This window comes from Ischnura elegans, chromosome 10, assembly GCF_921293095.1.
Source record: "Ischnura elegans chromosome 10, ioIscEleg1.1, whole genome shotgun sequence".
Taxonomy (NCBI): Eukaryota; Metazoa; Arthropoda; class Insecta; order Odonata; family Coenagrionidae; genus Ischnura; species Ischnura elegans.
In genome coordinates this window covers 68,149,921-68,165,656 of record NC_060255.1, presented here as the reverse complement: position 1 = coordinate 68,165,656, position 15,736 = coordinate 68,149,921, and the positions used below count along the sequence as shown (strand labels likewise).

The 15,736-nt window shown below is 34.4% G+C and overlaps 1 protein-coding gene across 2 annotated transcripts in view; it reads left to right on the top strand.

Moving 5' to 3' along the window:
- The window catches only part of LOC124166577 (synaptotagmin-11), a 586,809-nt gene that overhangs the window by 550,603 nt on the left and 20,470 nt on the right, over positions 1 to 15,736 (top strand). For both annotated transcript variants that reach the window (XM_046544143.1, XM_046544144.1), the window contains exon 2: positions 3,820 to 4,019. In XM_046544143.1, coding sequence (XP_046400099.1) covers positions 3,820 to 4,019 — 200 coding nt within the window. The remainder of the gene's footprint in view (positions 1 to 3,819; positions 4,020 to 15,736) is intronic.

Sequence of the window (15,736 nt, the reverse complement as noted above, 5' to 3'; positions counted from 1 at the left end):
AATCTGCGCCTAAAGTTCATCGTAGGGAACTTTGGTTCACCGCTCACAAGACTGCGGTGGTGTCCTAAAATGTATTCCTTGTGGGTAGGGTACGCATCGGGGAGCACCAGCGCTTGTACGGTTTCAATGGGAATGGATGACCCTCCGCAGAAATCCATTACCCCGAAATGGCCTAGCCGAGGGTCCGTACAGTGGGTCTCCGGAAGTCGTTAGTACTGAAGGAATGCTTCCGGGATAACTTGATTCGCGGAGCGTGGAAATTGCCGCGCGCTTGGCAAAGGGTGAATTCGTTAGCGCCGCGAGTTGAATTCGGAACTCCCGAAATTAAACCGTTGCTTCAAAAGACTTTCCCTTGTAGAGCAACGCTCGAGTGCGGCGCCACCGCTATATAGACAGCAATGAATATCGCCTCAGAATTCTCCCCGTGACAATGAACAAATGAATGAAGCACTGCGCTTGAACTCGAAAAAATTGAAGTTGTTCATTCAGATACAACATCGAAATTCATTAAATATGTATTTTAGATGGAATAGAAATATAAATTTAACACCGAGGTAGAATGAGGACTACAGATTGAGTTAGGTTCTGGAATCCGGCCTTCATATTTCTACCCGGGACCGCGAGCAGGTGCATCTAGCATTGCGCATCAAACTCAGATCAATGAGGTCATTCTCTCAGACTCGAATTTGATATACATTAAGAGTAATGTTTATATGCTTGGCAAAGGGTGAATTCGTTAGCGCCGTGAGTTGAATTCGGAACTGCCGAAATTAAACCGTTTCTTCAAAAGACTTTATTTCTAGAGCAACGCTTGAATGAGGTACCACCGCTATGTAGACAGCAATGAATATCGCCTCAGAATTCTCCCCGTGACTATGAACAATTGAAATTCGATTCGATTCAATTCGAGTGTTCTTTTTAATTTGGTCCAAGTTAATTTTCACCAAAAAATCATCCATAGTCCGCCATTTTTTCGTAAGATTAAAATTTTTTTAAATAGGCTTCCAGGTAAACAGGCTTTATATGATATAAATTGCTGGATGTCATGGCCTATATTATTCAAAATTTAATTAAAATACTCTAATTACTCCTGCTGGAAGAGAATTTTAACGACATTTTTTCCCAGAAAATGGATTGCGGCGTTGAGAGTTTAGCGATGGATTGAATAATAAAGGTTAAAAATGAATTTTTAACCTTTATTTTTCAAACTCTTTCACAAATTAAAATAAAATGACACAGCCCATAATAAAAACAACGAACGCATTTGTTAGCGCCGCAATTTGAATTCAAAACAACAAAATTAAACCGTTGTTCCTAGAAATTTTCCCCCTGTATAGCAACACTCAACTAAGGTCACCCCCGCTATTCGGACAGAGATAAATATAGCCTCAAATGTTTCGCCAGGACAATGAACAAATGCATCCAGCATCGCGTAACAAACTCGAAAAAAAACTACCGCTTCATTTGCATCGAAGGGAAAATTATGCGAGGAAATGGGTTTTCGTGTTTCGATTTAACTCGGTGTCACTCCAAAAGCGAGTTTTATTCATTACATCTGATTTTATGCCCAGGAGCTTTTGTTTCTCGGGATTAATATTTTAATCCAATCCAAAGTAGTTTCCGAAATTGGTGCCATTATTTTGTACCATTTGTTACGTGATTATTTCGCTCATATTAATTGTTTTCCCGGCAAAAATCTTATCTTCAGAATAATTTTGGAAATTCTAGGTTCGAGCGACTCATTTTAATTTGAAACTTTGGAATGAAAATTCCAAAAATATTGTCTGTTATTGTTTCTAATCATTGGGAGCACAAAATAACTCACCATTGACAAAAGAATTCAGTTATCCACAGGTTTTTAGTCCTGTTATTTGCAAAACTACAGTTTTCATTTGTTTTCAAAGTTGTAGATGGCATAAAATGTTTTTTTGCATTGTTTGCTTATTGAAAATCAATCAATCCTTAACAAATAATTTGTTGATTAAATCATTATTTTTTAAAGTAGCATTTATTTTTATATAAATAAGCTTACGATTTCTGATAATTGAATAGACACACACCAACTCACACCCCAAAATACCTTCCGTCGTATTTTTCTGGCGTTTGCAAGCATGGTAGCTGTGTGAGAATAAAAGTCTCAAATGTAGACCTAATTAAACATTGTAAAGTTGCGTGATAAACCGTGTGGTCGGAAAAAATCATAACGGCTTAGGCGAAAATCGGATCGAAACTGACTCAATTCGCACTTCATATGTATTCCATGTCAGTGTACTTGGTTGAGTTTAATGCGATACATGTTAGGACGTTGATTAAGGCTTAATCTCAGGATTCTACCATATTTAAAAATACAGCTTACTAGTAATTTTCCACAACCTTTATTCTCTGCACTATTTCTTTACATTTCGTACTATCGTCATACAATAAAGGTAATGAAACAGGTCGTGTGAATAAAATTGCTTTTGGGAAATTAGTAATGACTTTTTAATTACAATTCTGCGTTACCAGTCAAGGACTTGGTAATTTTTTGTAATCAGTCGTTTGAAATTTTCTATTTTCACCGACTATTAATGCCATTAATAATGAGTGAAAATAAGTATTCCTTTAGAATGAATAATTATTCAATAAAATATATTCAACAGATTGATTGAAATATGTCCATTATATCGCTGTATTTATATCTACTACAGCCTGTGAAAATGGAGACTTCCGATACATATATGATCGGTTGGTTGCCAATTTTTACTCTTCCCGACTAGTTCCATAAAACCTAAATAATAATAAATGATGACCTTTAAGTGCATCCAAATTTTGATTTTTTTTCCAGATTGAGAGGAAGCAAATTGGAAATTCAGCACTTTGGAAATTACTCGTGCAATCTTCAGAGAAAGGTAATCAAATATTTTCCGCTCCTCCTAAAACTTGGGATAGCGAGCTGTAATATAAATTTTTATACTCTGAAGATTGCACGAATAATTTTCAGTGTGGTGAATTGAATTTCCAATTTGCTTCCTCCTATTACAAAATTTCTTTCACCATAGTTCGCTGATCGTACTGATGGACTCAAAAAGCCCTCCGTTTTATCCTTGCTCGCCATGAAAACTCTCCAAACAAAGTCAAATTTCTGCTGATTGCACATCTCCATTAATTGTTTGATATCACATACACTTCTAGATGTCATGACCTGTACTCCTCCATATTTAACACCATTACTTCAATTAAAACTGATCGTAGAGAAGTTTAACGATATATTTTCCCAGATATCTGTTGTGGTTTATTTAAGTTTCAATAAAAAATATTTTGCCATTTTATTTTAATTACAGAGTGTTTTTTGATCTCCAAACTTGCTCTCTCCGTCAAATAACTTTTAATTAACCAGTGTACGCTTTTTGCAAAAGTATAAATACTATTTAATGCCTCAGTACCGAGTTTCTATTTTAAGAGCGTTAAATATTGAAATTACTGCTAAAACTCAATGATAACATCATGGCACAATAACATTTGGAATTCTACCGAAAACATTCTATTATTTTTTCATAGAAATAATTTTATAGAGAATCAGTATTTTTTATTTTTCTTTTCGTGAGATATTAAAAGGTAAACATAGAATGAAATGCCTACCTATTTAGTAATATTTAGTTTTGATCGCATTTGCGTTTAATTTTTCTGTCAGTGGCCAAATTATAGCCATTTTTAATGAGTATTCAAATAAGAAGAGCAGACTTAAATGATACTTTAAAAACTTTGTGAAATGCTTGTGTCCTTCTATGCTTAAAGCCCGTCGATTTCTAAAATCGAGTCCATTTTTTTCTCTTTCGGCAGTGACCACTCCGGCACTCGTTGGCATACTTCTGGGTACCACTCTCTTCTTGGTGACCGTCGCCGCCGTGACCTGCCTATGCTATCGCCGCAGACACTCCCTGGTCCTCCTTCCGCTGCATGGCGGTGTTGCACAGCCGTTTGGCCGCAGGAGGGCGTCGGCACAGCCTAACTCCGCCACTGCGTCGCTCTTCGGACCGCAAGTGAGTTGTTCTTCCACCCTATTCCTTGGTGCCACACCTTAATAGGACCTTGGCCTCTGTGATCATTTGAGCGGCATATTTTCTGAGAAATTGGTTGTGGGGTTCATTAAATTATAACAATAAATATTTTGTGATTTTATGTTAATTACAGAGTATTTTTCTTCTTCAAACTTGCTCTTTCCATCCAACAAATTTTAATTCACCAGTGTACGTTTTTTACTATTTTATACCTGCGTTGCGTGTCTCTGTTTAAGAGCGCTAAATATCAATATTGTGTTTGAGTTCTCAAAAGCAGCAAGTATCGACAAAGAAATTCATACATTCATTCTATCTATTCGAAAATAGGAACATTTTATTTGGAAATTCAAAGTGCACATTGTTTCGTCACGTTCCATCCTCAAAATCTAAGCAACGAGTTGTAAGGATAGCAAATTACGTACAAATTTCATTAAATTATGACCAATTTTTTTCTCGTTTTTTGATCCGTCGGAAAAAAAATTTATTTCAAATTTACTTCAATTCTGTGATAGTTTTTTGTCGGAATAAATACATGCAACTTTTTTTTTTAATTTTGTTTCTTGAGTAGTCTCTATACCGCTATTTTTCGCTGTCCATCTTCATTCCTTGTGCCAAACATCCATCCCAAAACTTTACATACCTCACAGACGCAATTTTACGGTGTCATTAGAGCAGTAAACAATCCAACACAATAGTATACACCACATCGAACTATCTGTTTCAGTTCACATACAAAGTTAATTATCGACAGAGAAATGTATACATTTATTCTATCAATTCCAAAATAGGAAAATTTGATTTGGAAATTAAAAATGAGAATTGTTTGGTCACATATCATCCTTAAAATTTGAACAATGAGTGATAAACATATCTTATTACACCATATTTCTTAAAATTTAGTCATTAATGATATAAGGATTTTCAAGGATGCTAATTTGGACTAACGTCCATGATTTTCGCCCACTTTCTGCAAGTATTTTAAGGGTTTTTGTTTGACACGCGGAAATATTAACTGATTCTCTTAAAGTTTTATGGACGAGATTCTATTGCTAATAGCATATTTTAGGAAAGATTGCTATCGAAAATTCCAAAATTTCATTTTTAAGGGAATTTCGAGCTCCAATCCTCATCAAATTATCCTCTTCGTCGTCCAACTATCTTTACCTAGGCCCTTTTTTCCAACTTCTGCCTCCTAGATATATGTCCTCCTTGATATATCTTCCTTCCTTCGTCAGCACCCTTCCCGAAATTTTACTTTTCCATACTTTAGGTAATTCTTTTTCCGCATATATAATATCCCATGTCTCTGAATCGTGCACAACCACAAGTCTAATAACATTTCGATAGACTTTTTTTTTCAAGTAACAACCAAGATTACCTTACTAAAGTACCTTCCCATTTCAATATGTGCATTGTGCATATATCGGGCACCAATTTCATTGTATCCATGTATAATTATTCATTACGATAGAGTTTGAAAAAATATAGAGCCATGTTTTTTATCATATTTACAATAATATTTGTATGAACAAAACTTCCTGTAACACTCGCTGTATTAGACCTTACTAAACATGACATTTTAAACAAAGAATTGTAGCTGGCTTAAGCTTTTTATCCAAAATGATAAATGAATGTAGGATAGAAAGATATTTCTATCCTACATTCATTGACATCTAGAGGGGTATGACGTTGTTATTAACAGCACAAATTTGTAAATTGAAATCTGTAAAATATAGTGTTTCAAAAATTTGCTTGGTACTCCAGATATATATTATTTTTTGCATGCATGCCATAAAATTATTATATTGATGTTATCACATTAGGGACTTGTGGAAATAGCATGAACGGCGTACGCAAAAACAGAATATTCCAGAAGAATTTTCTGAAAAAGATATTTTCATTTCGTAGCCATAAAAATTGAAATGTGTAAATAAAAAAATCTATTTATAATTAATCAATCGCATTTACTTTCTCAGTCAACATTTAAAGAGCAAGTAAAACTAAGGTACCAATTATGATTTGGTATTGCTATTATTATAAAAAGATAGTAAGAATAAAACTATATTATGGTAGATCATTGCTAAGTTTCTCTGAGAGAATGAGCTGGTGTCCAAGTAATTTCTTTCCGTGAGCCAAAAAAAATAATTTCGGTACACAACGCGGACATGTTGGTATATTAATCAGTTCCCACGTTACCGGCATCCTGGTTTCCCTGAGTTTCGGGGAGATAAAGTCAGGGCATCTGTCCGCCGCTCCCATTTATATGCAAATGGAAGGAAACTCGCAGTCCTCGTCGGTAAACGCGTTCACGGGACCATAAATGCATCGTGCATGGGTCCTAAGCCTAAGAAACATGTTCGTTTCCGTTCTATGCTCAAAACCACCCGTATTCCACAACTTATATAATACTGCGAATTTTAATAGCGTAAAAAAATTCAATCTGATATCAGTGAACGATTTCCTATAAATACGTTTTAAAAATTACGGTTAAAAAGTGATTTAAAACTTACATACTTTGACCACCGAAAGCTTGCAATACTTCTGAAATAAAGCGAGATGTTTTGAAATAAAATAATATCAATCCGGTATGTTAAATGTAAATAAAATGAATAAGATATGTGTTTTATTAGTCATCCGGGTAGATAAATCTATTTTGACCCCAACGAAGATAAGTTTCGAACAGCCATTTTGATTTTTTTCTGCGGACCTTGTATCGGCGAAACTGATTACATCCGCGCTACAGATAAAGAATCAGTCCCTTGTGGTTATTCATATTTCGGGTTCTTAAAAGCCTCCAATGCGAGCTTCTGATTCCATGATTTCTCAGTGACATTCTGTTCAGCTTTCGGAAAAAATTTCTCAACATAAATGGAAAAGAGATATGAGTGTTTTTTGGCGTAGGCTTCTACTTTCAAAGTTTCAAAAATCAAAATCTTGTATCATTGATTAGAGTAATTTTTTGAAAATTAGGTTTTAAAGCATATTTTCTATGGCCTATATGTAAGTAAGTAACGTACCAGATGGACATTATTCAACTCATTAATATTTTTAACTATATTATTATAATTTATAGTTTCAAAATAACTCGCTTCCTTTCAGAAGTACTGCAAACTTTTGGCTGTCAAAGCAAATGTAAAAACTTTTGAACCTTACTTTTTAAATCATACTGATAGGAAATCTATCACAGATATCTTATTGGCATGTTAATGCTCTTAACAATATGCAGCAATGCTTAAAACCAATCAGCAATATCTGACTTTCAAATAAATTACAAAGTCCCTTTAATAATTAAAGAATTAGTGCCCCAGATGACACTGGGTTGTGTTCGGAAGTTATCGGCTCATATTGAGCAAGAAATCACTAAGGGTAAAGAAGAAAGGTATTACAATACTACGATACTAATGATGCCAGGTAATTTAATATGTTTAAACTAACTAAAGTTGTTTAGCTTAATGTGTTTTGATCACATTGAAGGTAAGTTTCGAACAAGCACTAAAAGTGAAGAAGGTAGGTGTATTTAGAGAAACTATGAGTTTTCGAAAATAGAATACGTTTTTCTACTAATTTTATCTATACGTTTACTTATTTAAAAGCTATAGCTGCAGAAATAAAAAAATAAAAAAGTAATTTTATTTCGACTCTATGGCTTGTCACCAATTTCCAAATGGAAGTCACCGATGTTAGCAGGGGATCTGCTTTTATGAAGTTGACGTTAATAAAACCTTTATTACTTCTATAGCACTCAAATAGCTACAAGCTACAACTTACCTGTGGCAGTTAGGTTGGCGAGGAGTAGACGAAAAAATTTGTCTTGCACACTTACAGGGTTTACTCAAGTAGACGACTTATATTTCAATAGCAGACGTTGCGAAGCACATCGAATGCACTAGTGGTTGCTAAGAACAACAACAAATGAATTTTAATTGTTTTTTCAATTGTTACGGAATCAATGGTAGATACGAAAAGTAACTTGTAGGAAGTTGGCCATAAAATTTTAATCTCTTCTATTGCACTCAAATAGCTATTATCTAGAACTTATCAGAGGATTAAAATAACAACAAGACATTTACATTTTTTCAAGGTGACGATATCCAGATTTAGTCTATTTTTTTCATTATATTAATACCACTTTTTAATGAATTTAACACAATAATTAAATATTAATTATTTCAAATTAAATGGCAGGAATTGTGTCCATCTTACATGTTATTTTTTCAGTTTCAATATATTTATTTGTGCATTGTGTTAATTAAGGATCGTTTTTCTATATAAGTTCCAAACGTATTCATGTACATGTAAATAACTAATTCCTAATCTTCGAATGAAACTATAAAAAACTAAACCTTTGAAAATAAGGTATTATATTTTTTGAGGTAAAAGTATCTCTCAGCCCTACGAAATATGCCCTGAAAACCTGATTAATTCACTTGCTAACTATTATAGCTGAAGAAATGACGTTATGGACCAGTGATGCGATCATATTTGTTTTAAAAGTCTTCAATAGATTCGAGGTAGGATGGATATAAATAAACCATATTTGCTAACAGCGTTAAAGAAACATTAAACCTAATGTGCTTCAAATAAAATAGCCATTAAGTTGCGGCCTTTAAATGTATTCTGGCTATATTTTTTTTATTTAAATTTCAAACTTTGCTGGAAGGGAACAAAACAGAATAAGGAAGAAAAAGGTCAACAAATCCATGTGTTTTTCCGCCGTGACTGAATACCGAACTAAAACCGATGACAGAACAAGAATATAATTTGATGATTTCATTGGCGTGCAGTTGTTTTAACGCAGCGTGCATAGTCATCTCGCCAGACTTATTTCCATGCACATGAATCCGTTTGGGCCTGCTCTTTTTTTTAGGTCTTAAATGCTTGCGCGATATAGGCATATTTTTTTATACTGGAGGTAAACATGGGATGATGTTTTAAAGAGGGAAATGCTTACAGTTGAAATGACTGAGGGAGAATATGAGAAAAATCTCCATTTCGTGATGATTTGGAATTTAAAAATATTATATTAAACTATCAACGTCTGTTTATTTGTTTTGGTAACAAGCAACGTAATTGACAATTATATGAAACGGTAAAAGAGGTTATTACATAAAAAGAATGTTTCTTATTTACCAGATCAAATACCATTACCTTGCCTTAACAATTTTTTTATTATAAATATTAGTGCCTCAGCATATATAAAGAAAATATTAGAAAAAATTAGTATTAAATGATTTCATTGTATTTTATACAAAAATAATGAAAATTATTCTCAGAATTTCAGTTGATGTTTTATGGTAATTTTATGGAAAAATCCAAAATGGTATTCTTCCGAAAAAATTTACAGTTAGTATTAGTAATAAAGAAGAGCAAAATACCGTCGTCTTTAATGCACATTTTCATACAGGCGAATTAATTGTGAGAATTTTAAGTATATTTTATTGCTTGTTAATACCTTCACATTTCCTTTTCACACCATCCAACACTTGTCGCAATACATGATATTCATAATTTGATAGCACTCTATTCCAGCTGATTTACTCACTAAAATTCTCTGAAAATACTCAATCATTGTAGACAATACTGAAATCATATTTGTCAACATGACTTTTCTTTCACTTCTTCCTGTTTATCAAATCTATACTTCCATTCCCTTACCTATACGGCAATTATCTGGTGTCCGTTCCATCCTAATTAACTATGCTTGAGTTAATTTTGGAACAGCGCCTTATTCCCATCTCTAGAGAATTGTGATGACATAAATTCAAATTCAAATTTAAACTCGTATTTAATGCGAATTGATTTTTGGTCCAGTCATCACCATATTGAGTGTAATAGATATACTTTCAATAGATATTCTCATCACCAAGCAATGTCACTAAAAGAAAAAGGTTGGATTACCTATTTTCTTAGGACAATTTGATATGTGAATTTGATTTAATACTTTATTTCATCGACGAATAATTTGACAACATTCCTCAAGAAGGTTTTCCGAAAATATTAATGTTTTACAGGGTTATATAATGTATGAAAATGTTTTCACTTTAAGTAAATTTTCCGCCATTGAGGTTCTTTATATTTAGAGTAAAATATTTAACCATATTCACTTAAAATGCATTTGGCGTAGTGATTTCACGTGTGATGCAATCCTAATCAAATTTACCAACAAAAAATGGGTCTACGAAAAAGAGAAAACTTTTTAAGTTAATGATTTAGAGCACATTCTTAAATTATTTTGATAATGTGCTACAGTTAATTTTAGAGCTAGTAAAAAAATTGACATGAATTTTATTAGCGAGAATTGACTCTTGGCCTTCACTGATTAACTTTTTGTTTTTTGTTTTCATAGCATCATTCTTTGTTTTAGCTTTTTCATATCTATTATATTTTGATCTCTTGTTACGAGAATACTATTGAGTAATCGTTTTGAACTAACGCGATTCACCTTTCATTTTTCTTTGATCAATTTTGTTAACGATTACAAAAATTATGGTACCGTGTTCATCTAAAATAAACTAAACTTTATGAATGCTAACCTTATTAATAAACTGAAGCATAAACTTTTAAGACTTAACAAAAATTAATGCACCCAAGAAATTATTCAATTATTTATATAACGTGTTACAGTGAACTTTGGACCTCATTTGACTTGACAATTAAAACTTCACTTACATAAGATATTTTACTTGTACAAGAATAATCCAAAGAAGATATTTTCATCTTATTAATCGCTTCTTTTTCTTGATCCCCGATTTTACAAATTTAAATGACCAACCATGCCCCACCTCAACTTTCTTATGCCCAATTGAATAACATAAATCAATAGTGGTTAGCATTTCGTGTCTTCTTCAACGTTATTTTTTCCCGTTCTTATTTGACATGAAGCTAAATGTCTCTTTAAATCTCACCCTGTACATATTTTTTCTCTTTGCTCTTTCGTGTTCTTTCCCAGAGGATATTAGCGCAAGAAGTAGCATCCTGTAAAGTTAGTGGCATAGCAAGAAAAGCTGAGTGGTGACAAAATTGTTCAAGAAAATTACCAGAAAGTGTAGTGCTGATACATCATACACATTCTATTTACCCAACTCAAAAATAGGTATGAAGTTCTTAATGACGCGACTTAAGATTATCTTGGAGAAAACGATAATAGTAACTATGTAACTAACGATGCTATTATCGTTAATGAAGTTTATCGGAGCGTGACAGTTGGGAAGGCGAAGTTGAAAAAAGGAAAATCAATAAAAGTAAAACGGTTATCTTTTTTCTATTTGAGCAAGAAATATAATTTATGAATTGACCTTAGCAAATGTATACTTATTCCTTTCATACATACATCAGCAGCGGACTGACGGTGTTTTTTTTTTAATATCTGAAACTCTTATTTTATGCTAGAGAAAAAATGTTTCTATTGTTGATTGTTCAGCTCTTAAAAGGCTAATTACCAAATCCGAGAAAAATGTAGTTAGATTGGTGTAGGAGCAAGTTCAAACATTCCCAGCTTTCCTCAAAAATTAATGTTATTATTTATTTGGGGAAAAATCAGTAGTGTCTAATCGATAAATTACCTTTGAGAAGCTGTGAGTTTTATTTAGAAGGATAAAATTACGAGAAAAAATTGTAAAATTATTTCAACTGTAAGGTTGACGTTTTCATATTTTTCTGGCGAAGGATAGGATTTAATCTCAGAAATTAGAAATCACAGGAAAAATAAGAACGTGCATAAGGCAACAGTTGAATCGTTTAAAATAAAAAATTCGGCAGTAATATACATTAAATGGAGAATTTAAATTGTGATATGGTAAAGAAAATTAATTCGGATACTATATCGGACAAAGGATTAATGAGGATCTCGTTACGAGAAAATGAAAACTGAAATCTAAAATAGTAATCGCAATTCGTCAATCCGAAGATTGAGTGACTCAGCTCTTTATTCGTTTCTGTAACCTGCTAAAACTTCTATCTGTGAGAATTTAAATTTCAAAAAATATAGAACTAGTAAAGAGTATAGTGAGCTAAAATATTTCCAATGGACCAACTGAAGCCTATGATTTTTTGTAAGACATTAATGTCCGCATGATAGATACGACGTTTTCAAGTACAGATAAATTATTTTTAAGCTGTTTTATGCTACCGAATTTAATCCGAGAGAAGAGTGGCCACCATAATACAAAATTATATACGTACACAGATATAAAATATCAATTTCAACAAACACAGCAGTTGAATTATTTTAGCAGCAAAAACGAATGTTTCCTATGTTTATAGCAAAAAGAAAGTGTTAATAACGATACCGACGTGTTCCGAGGGTTTTAAGAATTTATTACTCAAGCAGTTGAAAGTTTAACCATGCAAAATAAATCATTTTAATTCTTTTCACGGCAGTTACAAATATTTTTAATTCAGAATTCTTATTCGAAGAAGTAGTGGCCATTAGGACAAAGTAGTTTAGTTATAATGTTTAAAGTCGGCGTTAAAATAATTTCACTCGTGTTTTTTTTATTTTAAATACTTATTTTCCCTCATCAGAGTTTGCTTAACATAATTGTGCACCACTTTCGGGGAATAAATTCCTTCGTAATATCAAGAACATTGTAAATATTTCACTCACCGTTAATTGAAATTTCCTGCTGAATTTTATTTCATCATCTGCTATTGTCAAAAGTTCTATTTTATTCTTATATTCGCACCACTTATCCGAACATATTCCTCTGCTTCACAAGGTACTATATTATAAAATACTACCCTCGCTGTTAAAATAATTTAACTGCACAAAATTTCAAGTTTCAAATTTTAACTTTTTCCGTCATAAATTCTTGAAATCCTGCTATCGCCCCTTTCTCGCAAAAAATTCAATATTTCTCCCAGAATTTTATAAATATTTGCTTTCACCATTAAAACCCTGAAACTGTTCTATCATTTGAGTTCGAAATTTTGAAATACTCACGTCCATAATTCTCATTCGTCCCTTGAAATAAGCTTTCCCAAAATAAATTCCTTGGTGAAGCATAAGCATTCCCTGGAGAATGATTAAACTCTCCATTTAAGTAATTTAATTATTTACCGTTTTGGTTCTTTTCAGTTGGTCTGGTCGATAATTCTTATTTATCCTGTGCTACTTACTCTGATATATAATCTCCTTGACTTCACCAGGAGCCTTTTTAAATAGATTGAAGTATGAGGACACTTAGGTGAGTTAATCCAAGGCTTTGTGTCCCAAGGGTCCATGCCATAATTATGGATTATTTGTCGAAAAGATGAATTTCGTGTCGCTGTAATTATATCACCCATTGTATCCTTGCCTATTATGTGACTTGACTTACATTTTTGCTTATATAGTTGCATATACCTCGGGACCTTCCAGCCCAATCTGTGAAACTTAACCGATTACCGCCCACCGTAGCCACATGGCTGCACCCCAGTGGCGCCGACTCCATGGGGCCTGAGGGGGCCCGAGCCCCCTCAAAAGTTCGTTATGGGTGTGAGGAAAAATGTGTCAGGCTTGTCGATTTTCCTCGCAGTGTCCAGATATCGAGATTCGAGTTATCAGGGCTCTAATGTTGATCATATATCTCTTCTAAAATGCTTAAAAAACTTAAAACTCACTGCTTATAAAATTTCTCGGGCCAAGATCCCCGATTTGGGCCCCCCCAATATTTTTTGTAAGTCGGCACCCCTGCGAGTACACCCTACCATTCACATGAGACTCTAGATGGAAAACTGCGCCCTATTTTGTTTTCAAATGTTTACTGCTTAATGTTTTGTTAGCATAATCCATCTATTAGTTTAAGTTTAAACCTGGTAGAAATAATACCAAACTTGCCAAAAGAGATGGGCGCGAATCGTAATTTCAATGTGAACGCCTACAGTCGGTAATATGCAAGTTTAATAAAAGTAATAAAGGAGAATGATCTCTAAAACATGATTTCAAACTTTTACCCATCCAAAACTATGCTTTGCCTAAAGATTTAATTCCTTTTGATGCTGGTTGACAGTGTCACGTCACCGCTCAGTGAAGCCATGTGGCCACCGGTCATTCTGAGAAAGCAGTAGGAACGAATGCATCGAAATATTTATAAAGGAAAACTAAAGGCGACCACAGTAGCGAAACACCTAAATGTCTTCAAAATCGCAAGCAGTCGTTATTCTGTGCGGCAATTGTTAAACATTTCACTGATGATAGCTAGAGAATTTGATGGATTAAGTGATTTAAAAATTCTAGTTCTGATATCGACTCCAAGTTTTGACTTATAAAGCCCTTTTTTAACTTAACCCTTTTTATAACCACTACAGATAACACTGATTAGGACATTTAGAAACACTATGGGTGACTCAGTTGGCCATGCAAATAATGGCGTATAATGATAGACTTTCCTCCTATTGCAACTATAAAACCTTTATTATACCTGGTCGTGGAGAAATTTTCATGAAAAATTTTCTCAAACGAAATTCATTCATCGGTGCGGAAAAAATTTAACAGCTACTACATTTAACAGTATTGCAAAATTTATTATTTCCAATAAGATCAGAGTATTCATTATATCGATGACGAGCTGGTGTAAACCGTAGTTCAATTTAATTGCTAAGCTCCCCGCAAAGGTAACCGCTGATTTTTTTCCGCCCCGATGAATTCATGGTTTTGAAGAGATTCAATAATCTTTTCAAGCGCCATACCTCTCCGCAAGAAAGGGGATGCAATTAATTATCCTGCGGAATTACAGCCCGCCTTTAGCCATCCGACAGGATATGCGGGATGCTTATGTGTTGGGGGGGAGCATCGACCGCCATCCCTTTTATCTTGATCAGGAGGTTAAAGACCGCATTTCAGACCCGATTTTCACAGGAGGATGTTCTTTGGGGACATTTCGTGGGGCAAATCAATTACATCTGCGTTTCGAATAAAGAATCAAGCCCGCGTGGTTGTTCGAGCTTCGGGCTCTCGTAAGCATCTCATGCGGGTTTGACGGGGTGCATTCCTATCCTTCGATTTTTCTATTTCGTTGTCGGTGGCGGTATCTACCGATTCGATCGATAGATTTTTCTTCCTCATAGGAAAATCTACTAGGATTGGTAGAATATTAATTGCGTAAGCTTGGTTTCGCTGTTAGTAGGGCCCGCCCGCCTTTGTGACGGTGCGGGACTCCTCGTCCCCTCCCTTCCTTTCCTATCCTTCCCCTGGAGGTGTCGTCGGGCTGTTATCGCGGCGATGCCTCCATTCCTTTTACCTTCCTCTGTCCTCCCCCTCTCGAGAGGCACGGGCGTATAAGTCTCGGACTTGGTTCCCGGTCCTCGAGAGCGTAACCTTTGCGGGGCCCGCCCTGGGACCCCCGAATCCACTGTCGGTGGCGGTGGGTTAACGTCCTCGCCCGCCAAACAAGAGGTCGCGGGTTCGAGTCCCACCTGGGTAGGTTTCCCCGGTCCAGGGCATGGTTGTTCGTGCACGTTTACTTGTTACATTTGTTGAATACCCCGGTATAAAATGGCCAATAGGAGCTGTATCCGGTGGTTTGAGAATAAAATAAAATAAAAATAAGTAATACTTGATGCAGAGTAAAATCCGGGTAATTTTATTATTGGATTATTTTTTGAAACACGACAATCCAATTTATTCAAATACAAAACGAAAAATGATTGTTGGCAGAAGTGGAAGTATTAGAACAGATAACATAAAGACGAGACATAACATATTTAATGAGTTACCATTC